Source organism: Spea bombifrons, chromosome 5 (genome assembly GCF_027358695.1).
Source record: "Spea bombifrons isolate aSpeBom1 chromosome 5, aSpeBom1.2.pri, whole genome shotgun sequence".
Lineage (NCBI taxonomy): Eukaryota > Metazoa > Chordata > Amphibia > Anura > Pelobatidae > Spea > Spea bombifrons.
Genome location: NC_071091.1, coordinates 32,917,706 through 32,938,090, shown reverse-complemented (window position 1 = coordinate 32,938,090; position 20,385 = coordinate 32,917,706). Strand labels below are relative to the sequence as shown.

General features: G+C 37.1%; 1 protein-coding gene across 2 annotated transcripts in view; it reads left to right on the top strand.

Annotated features, from left to right (window-relative positions):
- Positions 1-20,385, top strand: part of GLI3 (GLI family zinc finger 3) — a 104,367-nt gene that overhangs the window by 57,744 nt on the left and 26,238 nt on the right. For both annotated transcript variants that reach the window (XM_053468401.1, XM_053468400.1), the window contains exons 4-7: positions 140-245; positions 10,307-10,512; positions 11,019-11,171; positions 17,258-17,459. In XM_053468401.1, coding sequence (XP_053324376.1) covers positions 140-245; positions 10,307-10,512; positions 11,019-11,171; positions 17,258-17,459 — 667 coding nt within the window. The remainder of the gene's footprint in view (positions 1-139; positions 246-10,306; positions 10,513-11,018; positions 11,172-17,257; positions 17,460-20,385) is intronic.

The following is a 20,385-nucleotide window of genomic DNA, read 5'->3' as shown; positions in this document are numbered from 1 at the left end:
ACTGCAAGTGTTATTTGGCTGTCTCTGAAGTGCACCGTGTGAAATCATTGCAATGAATCAGCTGGATGTCTTAGGAGGTTCCTCTGTGTTTAGGAACGGGTTTTGGAAGTTGGCTTTAACCCATTCATTTTTATTGCAGATCCTCCTCACCTGTTTCCTGCTTTTCATCCCCCTGTGCCAATAGACGCGCGGCATCACGAAGGACGTTACCATTACGAGCCCACCCCTATTCCTCCACTGCACATGTAAGTGATAGCTCTTTTACGTCTTATAGCACATATGAAAAAAATAAATAAATGGGAAGCAGGCGGTGGCATTATCAGAGACATATATATGAGATTAAATTGTACAAATAGAGTATACTGTCATTTACTTTAAACAAGTACATTTATTTTTTATCTTTATGCGTTGGCAATGTCTGCTCCTCATCACGAAGCCATGACTTAAGGCCACTTGATCTACGCTGTCCTAAAGTGAGATGTTAAAATTCATTGGTGATTTCTGATGTTTCCTACTTGCTATCCTGACATGTAATTGAATTTATTTACCAACAATGCAGCTCCTGATTACTTTTTTAACAAAAAGGTACCAGATGACCTTCGTCTGGGCATTGGCCTAGTACGATTGTTTGTGCCGTTGTTTGTTGCGTTACACACTCATGTAGTTTGAGGTCCATTGCAATGTTTACTGTAATGGTGATAGTAATTATTGTCATGTAGCTGTCTCACAGGTCACACAGCTCTGACACTAAGCACTGGACTGAAGCAATGGTGAATTTACAGATATTCACTAAACGTTTCCAGCTTTACTACTTACGGATCCATGTCTAAACAATATCCCGTTTTTAATTCCAGTTCATTAACTCATGTTCCATTTCAGTTTGCAAACGACAGACTAGGTCCTGGTAAATTCCATCTCAGTGGATCATAGCCGCGATGGGTTAAGTTTACCTTATCTATAGTTCCCTTCGCACACAGTACATTACATAATGCCGGCAACCCCATGCAGCACTGAAATACTATATAAATAGCTGCTTTTAGATTTTGCCAGGCTCTTGTTTGAGTATTCCATCTTTTTGTCATTACTTACAACTCTATAATGATGTCGTAGTAGAAGAAAAATGAAGTCTTTTTCTTAAACAAGTCCTCCTCTGTGAGCAGAATTAATTGATATTAGCACTGCTAACTGCATTCTGTTTAACACACATAATGATGTTTGCACTAGCCTGCCATTACCAGGCTGCAATTGCCGGGAGAATTTACCGGAAGGTACTTAATAATTGCCCAAGATGAATACGGTTTATGAAATGCAAGAGTCCTAGTTGTAACTACATTTCCAATGCATGCCCAAACACTTTTAAAGAAATAATCATTTAATCGTGATTAATTGTCACATGACACAAAATTAGCTACTGATCAGAGGAAGTCACAGAACCTAATAATGCTTATTAAAAGAGTCTGTGTTGTATTTATGTCATTGAGCATTCATAGAAAAGAATAAAGCGACCGATCTGCTATGGTATATTTACTCAACATACCTGTAATTATTGTTTTGTAGAAGTGGAACAGCACCTTTAAAAGTCAATGTTATTTTTTTTCAAGCACTCTCTGTATTTAACGCTTGGACAATAACAAACCTTTGGATAAATCAGCTAACGATCAGGTTATCTTTAATTATTTTTACACAAGAGATCATTAAATGTGACCAGGAACGTCGCTTGTTGCTAGTTACAGGTGAAACACTAGTAGTGTTCAAAATCGCTGCTTTCCTTAGACCAACAAGCCCGCATTAAGACTCCATCGCCAAAGAGCAGATTAAATTAAAATCTCATACAGTGAAATATGTTTGGTGTTAGCTGGCTGACGCCTAATTTGCTTTTGAATGAACAAATGAACCTGCCTTTTTTCTAGCAGCATACACATTTTTAGAAGAATTGCAATTACAGATGATAATTACCCTTAAGCCACGATCCATGTACCATATTGTTTATATTTATATTTTTAGAATTACATGCATTAAAGGAATTTCTAAAAAATAAAATTAAATTAAAAAAAAAAGATATTTCTACATGGCTTTCTCTGTGTGTATGTTCAACATATAGCTTTCATTTTCATACATGGGAACTCCCTGGAGTTAGCCCAGAGTCTCTGGGTAAAGCCCTGCATCCCGGGACTCTCCGGGGTAGCTTTTCCTGGGAAGTTCTCTAGTATGGTCATTTCAGATGCCATATAATGTGAGAATATTTTAAAGGTAATATTTTCTTTTTCATGTTTACCGTCCTTTGTCCATTCAGTAATTACAACCTGTCCATTAATGTAATCTGATACTTGAAACAAATCTTTTTTTTGTGTGTTCTAAGATGAGATTGATAAAGAGCATTCTAAAGGCATTCCTAAAAAGAAAAGTCTATCTGCACGTAAACGGATAAATGCATGACAGGGCTTACGATTTTACAGATCAAGATGTGTTGTTGGATCTTAAGCGTCAAGAAATGTGCGCTGTAAATATAGTATACGTCTAGAGGCCTGCCCTGAACTCCTTGGACAAAACCCCTGTGTTCTTTGTGCTTCAGTCAGCAGTATTAGATATTAACCAATGTATTCACAATCAGTGAACCAGAAGCAAGCTGCTTCTATAAAGACTGCTGTCAGACCTGTTGCTGTGGCCGGTGAGGCACTGAACTGTAACAGACTTTCTCCCGCGCACAAAGCTACCTCTCATGACTAGAGCGGCATTGGTGACTGCTGAGTCTGATGGTGAGCGTCCTTATTCCCCCAAAGGAAAAGTATAGAATTTGCAGCCATAATTGTTAAAGTGATTTTATTTACAAAGTCTCTAAATTGTTGTAGCTGGCAGGCAACTTTCCTATTTTTACTGTGAGGAAAATGGACACCATTCATTCATGTATCAGCACCCTTCTTAGGTTCTGGTACATGAATGTACCACTACTCTGTTAAATACAATAGGAAGATTTGTATGACCCAAAAATTGCTTTCTCCTGCCACGTACTGCAAATATAGGAATAATATTAAATGCACTTCCGTTATGACAGAAGGTATGACTTTCTTACAAATTGAAGTGAAACGGTACGTGGCTACCATGGTCTAAGTCCATGAAATGAAGCCAACAATGCATCCAATACAAATGCAAATATGCCCCATTTATTTTGAACTTACCAAGGGCAGAGTTTTCAGAACCTCAGTGTTTCAGCATAGAAGAACCTGTTGGAGATTTGAGGCATGGCAAACAAAAGGAACACTTTGAAAAGAGGGCACATTGTGGGAAATGCAAGAGCCTTCTTAACTCCAGCTCTCAGCCAGAAGAAAGAGTGTCTTTATATACTTGGCCAAGGCTACCGGTGAAAGTCAGCCATGTTGAAATAATTGTATCTTTATTCTGTTTAAGAAAGACAAGTGATGTTCACCGCATAGAAAGTGTGGTTGATAATTCTAATTCTATGTTAAATAACTACTATATCTATATTAAATAATGTCTTATTTTCTGACATTTAAAATGGGTTTTATTTGATAGTACCTTAAATGTAAGTGGCAAATAGAAAAAAAAAACCCGGTAGTTTCAGATCCTCTTCCTTGAAAACATCCAATGTTTTTTATTTAATGTGAACCAAAGCCAGACATTCTACTTCATGTCAAACTCCGGAATGCACTTTAAAATTCAGTGCAAATATATCATGGCAAGAGATCATAGAGGTATTAGTCAGAACACATATCCTGTAATAATTTTTTTAAAAAAAAATGCAACATATTTTAAAAATTGTAGAAAAAAAGGAGTAAAATCAAAAGAGAGTAAGTTAATAATATTGTAGCGTTCTTTGAAGTAGAAAAATGCGGTTTGAAGCAGGAGTGTCAGCTCCTTAAGTCTGTAAGCCGTTCCCTTTAGACCAGACAATCGTCCATGTGGTATGGGATTCATATGATTTAATTATTTTCTTGGTATAATGGTCTGCTCTATGAAAACTATCCGATCTCTCTCAAACATGCATTTTATCTTTTTTTTCTGTGGGTTATTGCTCTTAGTTACCTGGTGCCCACTACAGTCACCTAATTTTGGAACACACAAACGCAGCGTTATTGAAGAAAACATAGATTTTCAGTATACATTGTTAATTATGTTGCTGCCAATTGAGCGTTGGCATGTTTTGCGGGGTATGTGACTGGATAGCTTTACACTCCAAATGCCATAATGCAGTCATCTTGTGGGCTCTATCACACGTAACCTTGGCATTATTGTATCATTGCAGTGTAATAAACACTTGATTCAGCCATTCCATGCCACACTTGAGAAATGTGGCAGTCTTCCTATTCAGATGCCTGTATCTCTTGGTTACTTGCAAGAGCCCCTGTGGTAATTCTATGTTTTCCTGGAGTCGACAGCTTCTTACAATTATTATTCCTAAGACTTGCTCTCTACTCTCCCTGAATATTTACTTGCATGAACGGTGTCCTTTTATGAGGCTTTTGTAATCTGCTCTCCCAATAAAGTTCCAGCTACTCAAGTGTTTGGGAAGGCCATTGTTATTCAGACTTTGGTTTTCTTTGTTGGGCTGTTTATTTTTTTTTCTCCCTTCCCATAGGGATGCCTGATTCCGTTCTCTTCCCTCGTTCTCCTAACAGCCAGCTTTTTTCTGCATGAATGACATTCCTTGGGGCGCCAACCCCTTCATTCTTGTAGAGGGATTGATTCCTGCCTATTATATTCCTTTCCACTTACAACTGTCCCGGACCAGTAAAATGCTTTCTAAGTTCTCCTTACACTCTATAGACAGCTAGATTTCTTGCTTTCTGTCAGCTGCATTCAATGCCTATTATAAGTTAAAAAAAAAAGACCATTAACCTTGTAGATTCACATAACTCCAAAACACTACAACACCAATTTTTTTACCTGAATGAAACCAGATACAGATAATTGGATGATGCTAAAAAAAAGATTCCTTCAAATGCATAACATGCCAATAAAAATAAACTCTTTTGACCAGATCTTATTTGGCTCATCCAGCACATGTACTTATGCACACAGCCTAATGCGCTATAATTGATTTATTTAATGAGGAGATTTCAAAATAAGCCCATGACTACAACATTATCTTCCTTGGGGCGCAACATAGACTGAACAACTGAATATACGAATGTGATATTAGACTATTGCACCTCTTGGCAGAGACTAAACCGTCGTTTTGCTGTATGAAGAGAAGGTAATGGCATTGCTCCATACCATACAGTTGATAGCCTGCAACTCCAAAGGACTTTCATGCAAAGACTACACAGTGGAGCTCTTTTTTGACACCTTTTTTTTGTCATTTGGAAGACATTTCAAGGTTTATTGAATAATAGGTTATAGCATGTGACGATTTTGTTAATTTGAGGTGAAAGTTATAAATGATACAGCCTCCTGCCAAGGTCAATTACAACCTACCAAGGTTGCCAAGATCACAGAACCACAAGAGAATAAAGCCAGCTCCCTATATGTATTCAGTAATGACCACCAAGAACCATTTAAGCACTTGACACCCACTGTTATAGATGCAGCGAGCGACTCTTGGGCAGAGTTTGATAAGCCATTAGGAGGTTATCAAATTGCAGTGCAGCTCTTCAATATATTCTCTAAAACAAATAGAAGACAAAGAAAAAGTATCAGAGGTGAAAAGGTTAAGCAAAGGGATGAGGAAGGGAATAAGTGCAGGTTACATACGCTGATTTCTTTCTGCCGTCGTACAGCGACACCAAGCACATCCACTCCGCAGCTAAGACTTCATGATTAATGGTGTTTATTCTTGACAGAAGCCTCCTCTATTTATCTGCAATACAGTTTAGCGATTTTATCAGTCACCTGAATGGGAAATATTCAGTCATACCAATATTGCAGTGTAAATTGAGTAGAGTCACTTTTTATTATATCTCACAGCCTTATCATCCCCACAGTAATTTTCTTGCGGTGGTTTGATACGGAAAGACTGGATTTAGCTGTACTTGACACAAAGCCTCTTCAATTTCCACTGAAAGTTCAGCCTGCTCTTAGAAATGCAAAAGAAAAAAAAACTACCTTCCTCTTATCCAAGCAATTTCAGGATTTGAAAGAATACAGATAAAGAAGCAGAGAGCTGGATGGGACGCGCCGATGTAAATGTGGAAATGTCTAATAGCTGTAAAGTGACTTGTGAAAAGGTCCTTCAGTATTATAACTTTGAGGCTGGCTTTAAAGCGTTTTGCCGCGCGATACGTAGCCCTCAGTTTGTTCTAATCAATCATGATCCTGGTCTGGTCTCAGTCAAAGCTTTATCCTTCATCTTAGCCCTTGACTCTCGTACTGAACATTCAGTGGAGCATTAACGGCTATATAAACCCCAGCAAATCAATGGAAAAAAAAACATATTTGCTCCCCATCGTAACGTACAACTAAGGAGGATGAAAACTTTAGAGCGGTTCTCATTCTGGCAACAAATGTAAAAAAAGGCATAGCCATGGAGCGTGCCAAGTCATTCGCGAGGCCTCACTCATTTTCATTTTGTTCTTCCAAATGATGGTTTGTGTTAATCAACATATTTAAATACATTGTAGTAGCAGCTGTACCAGAAAACTATTAAGTTAACTGATATTTGAGATTTGAAATATCTATATTTACCGTATTTGGCTCTTTAAGGCATCTAGATTGTGCCTTAAAAAGAGAATCCTAAACAAGGATCTCCAGCCACATGAATCCATCATTTGAATCATTTTGGTTTTTCAGGTGGTGATATTAACATTTTCCAATATAAATTAGTAAGTAAATGCACAGGACATACATTTCATGATTATAGCCGTACAGACAGTTTAGTTGGTATTCTTTAATTATTATGTTAATGCGATAAACGCATAAAATATGCACAATTCTAAAATAAGCGCTAACAGCGCCAACAGTAAGGACTTTGGTTTAGAAAATATGAAGTCACATCTACGACGTAAGTTATTTTTCCCAAAGCAGTTCAGATTCAAATGCTCATTAATGAGGTTAACAACAATAATTCACGCTACTTTTTTATATTAAATGCTTTCCCGTTACACACATTTTCACACGGTTGACATTTAGGGTAAGCAGTTTCATTTTTTGGTTGTTTGTTTAATTATTTTTCTCAGACAGGCTTGTGTTAGCGCACACCTGGAGTGACCGCATGCCTCCCGCTTGCAGATGATAAATCATTTTGCTGGTTGGGAATTCTGCATACTTTTGCACTTACCTCAGCATCCTTATATCGGGGCTTTGACTTGCTGAAACAATGGAGCCTTATTCCCGAAAACAGGCGATTTGAGGCAGAAAGAATTACCCCTGGTGTTCTTAAATGGGAATTACCCCCTGCAAAAATGGTTTGGAAAAACTATTTTTGGTTGCGAGTGCTGGTTAAAATTGCTTAATTAAATAGCTGTATGCAAACTGTTTTCTGTCAGTCGGTGACATCTGTCTGAGCTTTTAGCTCTGTTGTATATCATGGGTAGCATAGATATGACAGTTCTCACAGCGTCCGAGCGGGTGACTTTGCCACATGTATAGTGATATTGAGTAGCTGTGTGTATTTTGGGGCTGGAGTAGGAAGAGCAATGGCTTAAAAGAATCTATTGCCGGAGCCTAATTTATCATTTATATATTGATTAGACTGGCTACTACAGTTGTACAATGCATTGCAACATCTGTGTGGATCTTTAGGTGCTATTTAAAAAAAAGATGAATTAAGCAGCACAATATTTTCATTGTACACCAAGTCACACGGGGGCTTAATTATCCAGCAGACATGATTGCCGTCCAAACCAAATGGATACCCCACTCAAAAGTCTACTGAATAAACATGTGGTCTAGTGTGTCCCTAAGGACAAGGCACAAACCAAGCCTACTTATTTAAGATGCCACAAGACCTTTTTAGTCCTAGAAAGTGAAAAATCACAGTGTAGCCTAAAACATGACGTTAACCACATAAATAATTAGGAAACACTGAGACTCTTCAAGTTGCTTCTTGACACTCCAGAAAACTGCGTCAAAAGTTTACACCTAAATATACCAAAATAAATTAATTCATAAAAGATTCAGCGTGATTATGGCGGGCAAAAATTGAGAGGCCCTACACCGCACACAGTACAGCCACCAAAATAAAGTACACTTATACCAACATGGGCATGGTGAAAATAGTCTTGCTTTGAATTCAAAAGTCTCTTTAAGAATTCTAGGTGGCAATATGCAAATCAGGACACAGATATGCCGCTTTTCAATTTGTTACCTGTTGTTCCATGCACTCAATATACCGTGTATTTTATACATAGCTGTGGACAAAGTGTCTGCTGCAGCATGGCTTCCTAGCCACCGAGCGGCTCAGCAGTGGTCATGGTGAGACTTGTCTCCACCACTGTCGATTCTGTAGACTTGTCTCCACCGACGCAACGGTCTAACTAATTGTCCCACAGCTCCGCACAAGCTGAACTACACAAAGGAGCAGTTCAAGTGAAACAGAAACTAGGCTAAAAGATCCTCAGAGAGGATCAACCATGGGCCTCCACATAAAACACTATACCAATTTCACTAGTGTACATTTATAAGAGAATTGCAGGTGTGAGATTCCCTGAGGCTGTTTGACAAATTAATTGCTTCCTGGCAGATTTGGTTTCACAAAAATCCCATTTTCTGTCCAGTATGCCCAAGTATAATTTAGAGTGGTTTTCTTTTTACTAGATATATAAAAGTGTTCCTTTTAGCGTCTTTGCTGTTTTATAATGATATAATTAAAACTGTGTATAGAAGACATTCTTCTTCCGTACTAATATGCTTAAGGCCCTGGGTAATCTGCTGGCGATGTATAAATAAAATGTAATAAAAATAATCATTAAAATAATTATGGAGTTCTTCATTTTTTGTTAAGTATCTTTTGAATTTACTGATTATAAATGCATTCATTGATTAATTAAGATTATAATGGGTCTTTAATAGTGCTTAAAATGTTCTGATACAACCAGTAGGGAAAGCTCAGAAACTATGTTATGTGTGGTATATTTTAACTGTTAGCCGGTATTCAATGCATGGGTTTCAGTGCATTTTAAAATTTGTATTTTATAGGAGTTCTTCACTAGGTCGATGCAAAAAAATAACTCCTTGGTATAGAAATATAAATGTGAGATTAAGTAACTTTATAGCCCAGTGAAATGTTGTCTGGGCAGCAACCCTGTTTAAAGAAATAATAAAGGTCTAGTCGTAGACATTTGGACAGGTGCGTAGTGTAAGATAATGAATGTTTTTTTTCATTTATAATGCAGCAGAACAAACTGAATCGACTGTTAAAAAGCGTGCAACCTCTGAAGCTCCCTCTGCTTTGATGAACTATCTATTTAACAAGCTGAATATTCTGATCTGTAGCTGTTCTTAATTTGTGCCGAGAATACAACAAGTTTATATGAGTTTCAGATCAACTAGATAGAGAAGGAATGAGGGAGACTAAAGACACGTATCACATCCGCCATACATTCGCTTCATAAGAGATGGAGTTCTCCCAGGAATAGCTTTGATCTTTGATTAAGATATCTTTCTGTCTAGCCTGGGAGACATGGAAGAGCAGACTCTAACATTGGATTCTGGTCTGCCGTGGTGACATCTGCCAGTTGTAACCCTCGCAATTATCAAAACATCTACTGCGTTCTGTAGCGAGGAAGCCCTCTGTCTTCCTCGTACATGTTGGACTTTTTTTCTTTCTTTCCTTCTGTCCCATGCCTTTTAGCTATATTGATACCATTCCATTTCACACAGCCCGGGCAGAGAGAAGGCATGTTTTTATAGTAAGGCCGAGCTATTAACCTTAGCCGTGCTGAACGGAACCCTTTACCAGACTTAGCACAGGTCATGTCTAGCCAGTGGATTTTCTCTATAAATGTTTCAGAAGATTTGTTATTCCAGAAGGTTTGCTATTTTGTTTCCTGTTTGTGGATTTTGCTCTCCACCTGAAGTCATTTTCATCAGACAGAAACAGCAGAAACAGAGCTAATTAAAACTATAACATTTTGTGGGAATTTCAGCGCTTTTTTGTACTTCACATAAATTAGGCAGATTTTTTTTCCAGCTGTTTTGATTGATGCTTGCGTTTATAGTGTCTTAACAGCTACCACTGGATGTATTCCTCGCCAGAATTAGTAAAGCAAACAGCACGTTTTATCTTTAAAATCTTATAAATATGTATTCATGGTTTATACTTTATTCTTAAAATAATAATATGCTGAAATTATCATGCAGATTTATTACATGGTTGTCTTTGTTACATTTAGACATTTTCTTCCTTTTTTAGGTCCTCTGCACTAGCAAGCAGCCCAACTTATTCAGACCTTCCATTCATCCGTATATCTCCGCATAGAAACCCTGCCACCGCATCAGAATCCCCTTTCAGCCCTCCGCATCCATACATCAACCCATACATGGATTACATCAGATCTCTGCACAGCAGTCCTTCCCTTTCCATGATCTCAGCCGCACGTGGACTCAGTCCTACTGATGGTAAGATTCACAAGGAATGTTTCTTTGCCAGATATTGAGTTCTTTCTTAACAGCCAGTTTTTTTAGGGATCAATGAAACATCTATTTCTTCTTAATCTACTTCAGGGGCAGCCAACCAGTAGCCCACCAGCTGTTCCCAAATTAAAGTTCCCATGTTCCCAGCAATATTATCATTGCTGTTTTTTTTCTTAATGATGTTGGAAATATTATTGTTGGCATACTTGAGAATAGCAAAATATTAATTTAGATTTAGCCTTTAGTCACTACAATATTGTCAAAATACATCTTTTTCCCAGATCTGGGCGCCGGGATTATTCTGGAATGCTAACCATCCTTTCTAGAGCTTGGTCGTTTTTGTCATATTAGCTTTTTCTGTTGCATCAAATAAGGTGGTTTGTACATTGGACACATAATAGTTATGTGCATGCATTGCCTAGGACGTAGCATATACTGTGTTTCACGTTAAAGGTTTTGAAGTTTATTTTCTGGAATGTTGTGTTTTTCAGTCCCTCATGCTGGTGTTAGCCCTGCTGAATATTACCACCAGATGGCCCTGCTGACAGGCCAGCGCAGCCCGTATGCTGACATCATTCCTTCGCCAGCCACTGCTGGTCCTGGGGCCAGCGCCCTTCATATGGAATATCTTCATGCCATAGAAAGTAAGTAACGCACTCCTGCATTGATACTACTGGGAATGTTGTTCTGTGTAAAAAGAAACTCATCAGAAAATACCATGGGAGTAAAACATTATCTTTTTTTAATGTAAAATGCAGTAGGTGTATTTAGAAATACTGTATTACAAGTGCTCTCTTGCTCTGCTGAAGTGTACAGGTTTCCAGGTTCAATGGTGTTTATCTCTACCCAGTCACGGCATTCCCGTACCCCTATATCTCCATCAAAATTGCCTATCCCCTTTTAGTTCAACTGCACCTCTGTCAGTATAAAGCTAAGGTAACGTCCCAGTTAAGAGTCCCGCTTCTCTTTGCCAAGTCTTATATATTTATCACGATACTCTCTACCAAGTCAGTTCCCTTTTTGCTGCCTATTATGAAACAAACAATCCTAGGAATCCTAGCAATTGCCTTGTTTTTCAGTTAAACTCGGTTAGTTAAATGATAGGCATATTTCATTTTCTCGTACATGTTTTTTTTTACCTGTGTGGAAATCTTAAATGTTGTACGATCCGTTTTCCTGGTTGTTTTCTGGGAGTGATTCCAACATCTAACAGCTTCACGAGCGGACTTTGTAAGAACATCAAAGAAAAACTGGGGAAATGTTCAAATATGCTTGTCCTCTCTGTATTAGACATTTCCATCTAAGACATTTATCATGCTTCTGAGTTGCATGAGAGAAGCCTTGGGAAATGTAATGTTTAATCATAAATTCTTTTGGCCCGAGTCATGGCAAGTCTGGCATAGCTATAGATATGTTCTTCGGTTGGAAATATTTCTTTATTTTCCTGTTTTTGTATAAAACAGCTCATGTTTTAAGCGAGTACTACACGGTTATCAAATCCACAGCGTCAACAGATTATAGCAGAGTTTATAGCATAATTCATGTTACATAATGCATTCAAATACTTACAACTTTTTTTTTGCAATTAACATAACTGTTTTGGTGCCATTGAGTGATATTGGCAGCCGTCTTCGGTCTAACCTATTCTTACAAAAGTTTTGTAAACTAACCGATAATAATCAGCAGCTTTAACCCCTTAAGGACAATGGGCGGTTCCTAAACCCATTGGAAACAATGCATTTTGAGCCCGTACATGTACAGGCTTTGTCATTAAGGGGTTAAACATCAGTACATAGACCTGCTTAGTTTACAGAGCTGTAAAACATAGGATTTAGGAAAAGATCCACTTTAGTGTGTTCTCTTTACTAAATACTATTCTTAAAGGGTCAACTTCCTAGGAAGCTCATTAAAAAAGGGATTATCGAATAAATGTTAGACTAAACTATTCTACAAAGCAGACAAAGAATGCCAGACCGGAGCAGACAGGAATCAAATGTCCAGCCAAAAACGCTTTCCCCTTTTTTCTTCATTATGCTCTTTTTGAATATAAGTGCATATTTTCAGAAACTACAAATTAAGGAAATCCAATAGCTTCGGCATTAACTATAATGGGAATTGTTGCTAATTATTAAGGCATTTAAAAGGAAACGACTACAAAAATAGAAAAAATAGTCTAAATGGTATCAAGAAATCAATTTCAAAATGAATTGGCCACATTGGAGATTGTATTTTCGTTGAAATGCTTTTGCCTGCCTATTCATGTAGACAGTGTGTGTAGCTGGCAGGGACAAACAACCTCTGGCACTTCACTCGATTACTTTACGCCATCCCAACCAGATTTTGACTATACATGGCCACCGGATTTAACTACTGCTTGCACAATACACATATGAAAGAAATGATTTTATAAAAGCGGCATGGACTCGTAGGATATAGAATTCCACCAAAAATGTTGTAACATTCAAATTGGAGACCCCTAGAAGGTTTTCAGTAACAGAATGGAAACAGAATTTGAACTGTGACCAAAATCAGAGCTTATAGCACAGCAGAGCTACAGAGCTAGTCTGTTAATAGCTCTTCATAAGTATGCTTTGTAGTTAAGTACAATTTCTTGTCTTTTGGACTAACTTTAACTAAACAAAACAAAATATCCATAATCTAGCCATCTATATTTAACATTGGATTTCAATCATGATGTACACATATTAATGAGTAAGCTCTAAGATCTGCCCATTCACCCTGAGAGTTGAATCTCAGCTTGAAATTCAGGGTCAAACCCAAAAAGATTCTTACTAAAACAGAGTTGCTCCTGCAGTCATATGTACATGACACGTTGATGCATAAATCCTATCTTCTTTACCGATTTGTATTCTATAGCATCATTAACATGAAGTGAAATATGTAATTTTGCAATGCCCCCTTCGATCGGTCTTTATTTTCTTCCCACCATACCTTTTGGTGGGAAGAACACATTCAGGTTTACTTTTTTTTTCTTTTTAGTTTAGATTCTGCATCAGTGCGATCGTCTTTTGATACTGAAGGAAATCAGACATTATTGAGACATTTAGCGTAATTTAGCTAGCATTCAAATGTTACCCATTATCTGGTGAAGTTTGGCTAATGAGTAATTTTAAGCTCTCAATGGCATTTTCAAAATAGGGAATAAAAAAGACAGGTAGGGCAATCTCTCATTCTTCTTTTGATAATAATGTGTTTAGGCAAATAATGAATGTTTTTGTCTGCACGCAGGATAATTTTACGCTTTCAGTGTAAAAATCAATTAAAACCATCCTAACCGGTCAGAGGGCAGGAAAGTAAATTAATTTTCTTCATGATATATTCTAAGTGCTCCATCATTTATCACACTGCAGATGAAAACCCTCTTACATTCTGTCAGACTTTTTATTTAGAAAGGCTCTGTGATACAAGTAACGTTTACTCGAGTACATCTTTCACGGCTCTGAAACTAAGCAATACATTTAGGTACACAGAGGATCAAGTTGCGAAGTAAAGCAGAAAATCACATAATAGAAACATTTTTCGTGTTTCTTTACTTAGTCATCACAATATTTGGTGAGAAAGTGGACAAATATACATATGAAGCCAATAATTATAAATCCAGCCAGTTAAATAATCTGGTGCAGAGATTAGCATATATAACGATGATTCCCAGGATGACCATAGTTAGAAAATGAAGTTGAAAAAGCAACATAAGTACATGGAGGCCAAGTTTCTTCACCACATTGCCTTCATTGAAAATGAATGCAAACCCATCCTAAGGTATTCAATCAGTTTGCTAAGAAAGGAAAGGGTTTCCTTCATGACTCTTTAGTGCAACCCAGTGAAGCCCTGCCCGATGAAAGTATTAAAGAAGTGCCCAGTGCACCTGATTCTGATCAGCTGAGGAAGACCTTTTCTGGACTTGAGTCCATACGCTCATTTTAAGTAGGAGAACATGTGAGACCAGCCAGCTACAAACTCATTTGTGAACTCCAAATGTCCTGAAATAACAGACTGTTGAGAGAGTGAGACATTACTTATTTACTGTGTTATTCCGGGTTGTTTAACAGTTTGATCATCAACAAAACTCCAAGGTAAGCTGACTCCATGCAGCTGCTCTGGAGCATCTTACAACTATAACAATTTGAGAAATGATCTCTCTTGTCAGCAGCGGCATATTTTTTTGTTGTGAAATAATAAATAATACAAAAATCTGCTGACCTGTACACACATTTATCTTGGGAAGGACCTTATCCTGTAGTGGGTTGACTCCTATAGCATGCCCATGCCCATACGTGGAGTATAGAAGCCCTTTTCCCGCTGACCGCAAACTAGTTGGCATGAAGCCAAAAATTAGACACTTTAATAATGAAGTGCCTGTGGTTGTTAGGCTCATTATGGGCTTTTAAATAAAAAAGGACAAGCAGATTATTATGTCTTGTGTAAATAGACGTGGAATCTAGTGTAGTTTCTGAATGGTGCTAGTGAAACAGTTCTTTATAAAAATGTACCTTATGTAAACCTTGTTTAATTGTTTGTTTTGGGCTGATTTCTTTTTTTCTTGTCAGCTCCACTTAACTTCCAGTCTTACCAAATAGTTCATTGGTGACTGCACCCCTTTTAGCACTTTGCACCAGAATTGGTCTTTATACATTAGCCCCACGATTGTGATCTCTTGATCTTTTGACAGAAGTTACGTTACTTAAAAAAAATTCTCCCTTGAATTATACAGAGAGTACTTAATGCTAACTATGATTTTGTGCTAATGCTATGTTAGGATTGCACAAGGTATTTGGGTTTTTCTTATCAGAAGAACATATCTACATACACAGTTTTTTCCCCCTTAAAAGTGTGAATATTGCCTGCGTCAAATGAATAATAATAAACCATAACAGGAAGTTAAGGTTGTGACAGAACTATAAACCAGTACAAAGAAGAAAGAAACATTACAAAAACTACCATCATTTGTAGAAAATTAAAGTAACATTCTTATGAAAACATTTATATATATATTTTTTCACAATGGCCACTCCCAGAAGCTGCCCAGAATCCTCCACTAGTGAAACCAGTCCCAGTTATGTAATTAATGTTTGTTCAATGAGCGGGCATTTTTCATTGGTAATTCAGATCCTGTGGAATTTATAGGCATAGGAGAAGTCCCTTTTATTCTTTACAAGCAGTATCTGCCTAGCTAAAAACACCATTTCAAGCAGATAATCATCACTGGCCATAAAATAAATCCTAGAGTGTTTGTGTTTATAGTGAGCACCAAAGTGTTTATTTAAACATCAGATAAATGGTATCCACTATGGAAAACTAATGCTAATCTCCTCTTCGACAGCAGGAAGACTTTCATTGGGTTACATGCCATGAGTGGTTGAAAGGCACCAGCTCCATGTCATTTTATCTCCCTCTCTTAAATTGGAGATAGGAAAACACTCCTCTGTTAACATTAGCAGAATTCATTTGACTCCAGGAATACTGAATGATATCATTTTATGTTTGCAGAACTGTGCTGCTGTCATGCTTTATATTTCTTACACACTTGCCAAAATAATGTATATTAAAATGTTATAAAACAATGTTATAACATGAGTCCTTCATGTACATAAAGTGTTTTTTCCAACAGAAAACTAATAATTTTAGTCTGTTCTGCTATCTACTAGAATGCTGTTTTGGCACAATTTCTGAAAGTTGATATCTATTGGTACATTAAGTATTTGCTTTTTTCAATGTAGGTTTTTCGCCGCACTCTTAGTCACTTCTTTTTAGTAAGTTAATGACACATTAACAATCGGTTTATTCGTCAGAGGCTTTTGTTTTTAACTTTTCAACTGCCTCTAGGCTCCATAACCCATTATTCTGTCCTCCGTCACGGAAGGGTTAAACATTCTTCGGCATTGTGTCGGAATAACCACACTACAAGAAAACCCCCAAAACAATGGGGCTGTGATTAATATAGGGTGGCATGTATCTCAATCTGAACCTTAGTTTATTTTCAGCTCTACTCATTTGCTAGGGAAGGCATGGGCTTGTTGGTAGTTTGGGGCCCGAGCACCGTCTCATCACTTGCGGTGAATTAATGATGGGAATGTTTCAGCAGCCGTCACATTCATAAATCACCAGAAATGAGAGGGCTAATACATAGGAGTCTTATCCTTTTGTTTAGCAATTTATCATGTTGCTTGCACATTAATAAACAGAGCTCCCCTGAGGAAAAGCTTTGTGAAGATCCATTTTTCTTCCTAATTCTCCTCAATTGTAGCCAGTAGATCACAGGTGGAAAGTGAAGGTACTTGTCATAACCACTCCTTGTAGAGCTGTTTTGTAGGAAAAATATTTAAAATAACTTTTTGCATTTATTATATCTAAAAACATTGACGTACGCATCGTTCACACAAAAGCATTGAAAACAAATCTATAATCTACATAGGTTCTTTTGAAAGTTAGCGTGCCTAATGTTCGTAATACTGAATTGAATTGCAGTGTACAAAGCAAAATTTGGATTATTATTGGTGTCCTGAAGACCAGCATGTCTTGGCTACAGGTGTACAACAGATTGGACTCTGGGATTCTCCAGGATGCCATTATCGTGAGGCATGAAGAACATTCATTAAAACCCACTCTGATTCCAAAATGTCCTTTAGAAAAGAAAAGGTGCCATGTTCCATAATTTGCTAAAAACCTGTAGAATTCCATATAACGTGTTCATTTTTTTATTTCTTCACAGGCTCCAGGTTCCCCAGTCCCCGGCTTTCAGCCCGGCCAAGTCGAAAGAGGACATTGTCTATATCACCTCTCTCCGATCATAGCTTTGACCTACAGACCATGATCCGAACATCTCCAAACTCTTTGGTCACAATTCTAAATAATTCCCGAAGCAGCTCCTCAGCCAGTGGGTCCTATGGACATTTATCAGCAAGTGCACTAAGGTATGTATGATCGTGCTGAGGTGATACGCCAGTGCCCATATTCATAGTTTTAATTAGTGTAAAGCCGTATTTTCCCTTTAGTTAAGTCATACATATTCTTTTTTTTTTTTTTTTTTTTTTTTTTTTTTTTATTTTTTTTAAATGTTTTTTTTTATTCAAATTTTCAAATAAGGGTACAGAATAGAAAGGGGTAGAGGGGAAAAATAACACAGTCCGATCAACCACACGCAGGTGGTAAAAGCAATTAACGATACATACCGTCAACAGTACCGTAGTAGAAGATAGGAGAAGAGAAGAAAGATAGGAACATCCCGGGATCATGACCCAATCCACACCCTTATAATGCTTTAGGAGGAGACGACATATTCTTTTTTTATTCATATTAGATCTAAAAAGATCATTTATACTTGCACTCGATAAACCACACTTAACAGTAATAATACATAAAATAGTAATGCTGTGAAATTGATGCATCTGTTATATCATCTTCATATGACATCTTCATAAGTCGTTCAAATAATTAGTGATAGCAGAAACAATATTATAAAATGTGCTATTTTTTTAAGCATGGAGGGAGTAGTCTCTTGTAACTTATTACTTAGGAAGAAAGAAAAATGAAGGAATATAAGAAAACATAGACATTGTATTTATATAATTATTTTTGTATCATTATAAAACATTACATGATTTTGACTTTTAACACAAAGAAGTAGAAAACCAGACAGAATGCTTAATACGTTTAGAAAGGCACATGATAATAATCAAATAAACTCGGTTTTGAGATCACTGTAGCTCCTGATTGTATAAAAAATTTGAGCAAACATGGAAATAAATATAAGGTATAGGTTTTGTGTATTATGTGAGGTTTTTTTCTGCGTACAGCTGTTTCTGGATAAATTCCACAGCTGGGACCAGAATGACCTTGTTAACAAAACTGCCACAAAAGTTTGGTTTTCATTTAAGATCCAGTAATGTTTTGTTTTTTTATTTTTACATTAGTTGGGTTAGCTATTTGAAACTCCACATCCTAATGAAATTACAATGCTGTTCAGTGACCCCCCAATAGTTGTTCTTCAGTAGCCTGCGTTTCAGTCCCTACGATGCTTTTACACGCAGAGAGGTTGTTTTTGAGCGTTTTCTCTGTTTCATATTTTGCGATGTACAGCCGGCTAGCACACTGACCTAATCTGGGAAATCATAGGATCCGCGTACAGCTAAGCATGCTTCATGTGAAACGGGAACCGTGCCAAGGATGACTGGTTACTCTTAATGTTTTGGCGTTGTAGACCTGTTGGTGCCGACATTTATCAGTTCATAATAGCGACTTCTCAGCTCAGTAGAACATCAACAGTAACTCCAAACCAAACACTCATCTTCCTAAGAGAATTGCTTCTTATTCCCAAATGTATCCAACTACATTTCCTAATGGGGCTGTTCATTAAGGACAATTAATTAAAAAGTTGCTTGATATAGGAATGTGCCTTATTATCATTATTAATACATTTAACAATTTTGTGACACTGTAGATCTAACCTGACAATTCTAACCATTGCAAATTAACTCCTTACTATCTGAGCAATTTTCAAGAAGCAAGGTATTAACTGTTGTTTTCCCAGCAAGGTTTCTTATCATAAAATCATATATACCCGCAACTTTCAAAGTACGTATCATGTGGCAATGTACAAAACACATTTAACACTAAAGGTATTTAACATCACAAAGAACTGTTTTAGGCAATGAACTCTACATTGAAATTATTCTGTCACTGTATTTATGTAAAGAAAATATGTATTCTGGGTTTGAGTAACAGAGCACATATTGCATTCATTGTTTTTTTGTGATATAAAATAATCTGTGTAAGTGTAAATCCTGTGTTATTATCAACTGGGGGAAATGTGGTCGAATATTAGATTAGTTTGATAAATTCTTCCCATCAGCAGCTGTCAGTAAATCCTTAATGAGCTGCCTGTCTTCTTATGAAAGGGTGATTGAGAGCCTTAGTTTCTCTTTTTTTTTCCATCCACATACCAAACCATCTTTTCCCCTCATTTCCAGTCTAGCTAACTAAACAGATTACTCAATGCACCGAGGAACGGCCTGTCGTATATCGCCCAGTCATCAAATCATATTCACCGTTCTTTGGCTAACCTGTTATATACCTAGAGCAAGATATCACTACATATCTTTGGATTAATTATTTTTTTCTGAGGGCAGTGAGGTCAGATCCTTGTTAAATTAGTCAAAACTGAGGAACAACGGCTGTATTTTGGTAGACTTTGAAGTTTTTGTTTTATCCTCCACAATTTTATTTAGTTTTGTTATATATATATATATATATTATTATTTTATTTTCTTCCTTTTTTAATTTATGCCGTGGAAAATGTGCCTTTTACAAATATGATCCTAATAGACATTATATAAAGAAGCCCTTCGTGATGTATCTCTGCAATGGCTTATTTGCTAGCAACGCAGGACTGTATTCCGTATATCAACATATGACATTGTTTCTGTGCGTTTGTTAATGAACAGAACAGGCTAGTTATACTTTGTAATATATGTTCACTGAAAGGACGAGGGAGCATTAAATCATTGTGCGGTGTGATGAATGGTCCGCACTGTACATTGAAGAATAAATTGAACAAACTGGCATGGAACTCAGTGAACATGAAATCAGCTGTTAGAAGAAGGCTTGTGAACAAATTTCTGAGGCTGATATGCATCTTTTGATTAATGCCCTATCAATCATCCGTACAGGGTTACCTTAGTAAAGTCTGGCTATAATCATTCATGGCTCTTTTCAGTAACACTGGCAGGGTCTATAGGCTTGTAATAACTGAACATTATTACTGATTTCCTTCCGAATCTCACCGACGACACTTACTGCATTTTTCATGGTTTTGCATTCTAAAAAAAAACACCTTACATT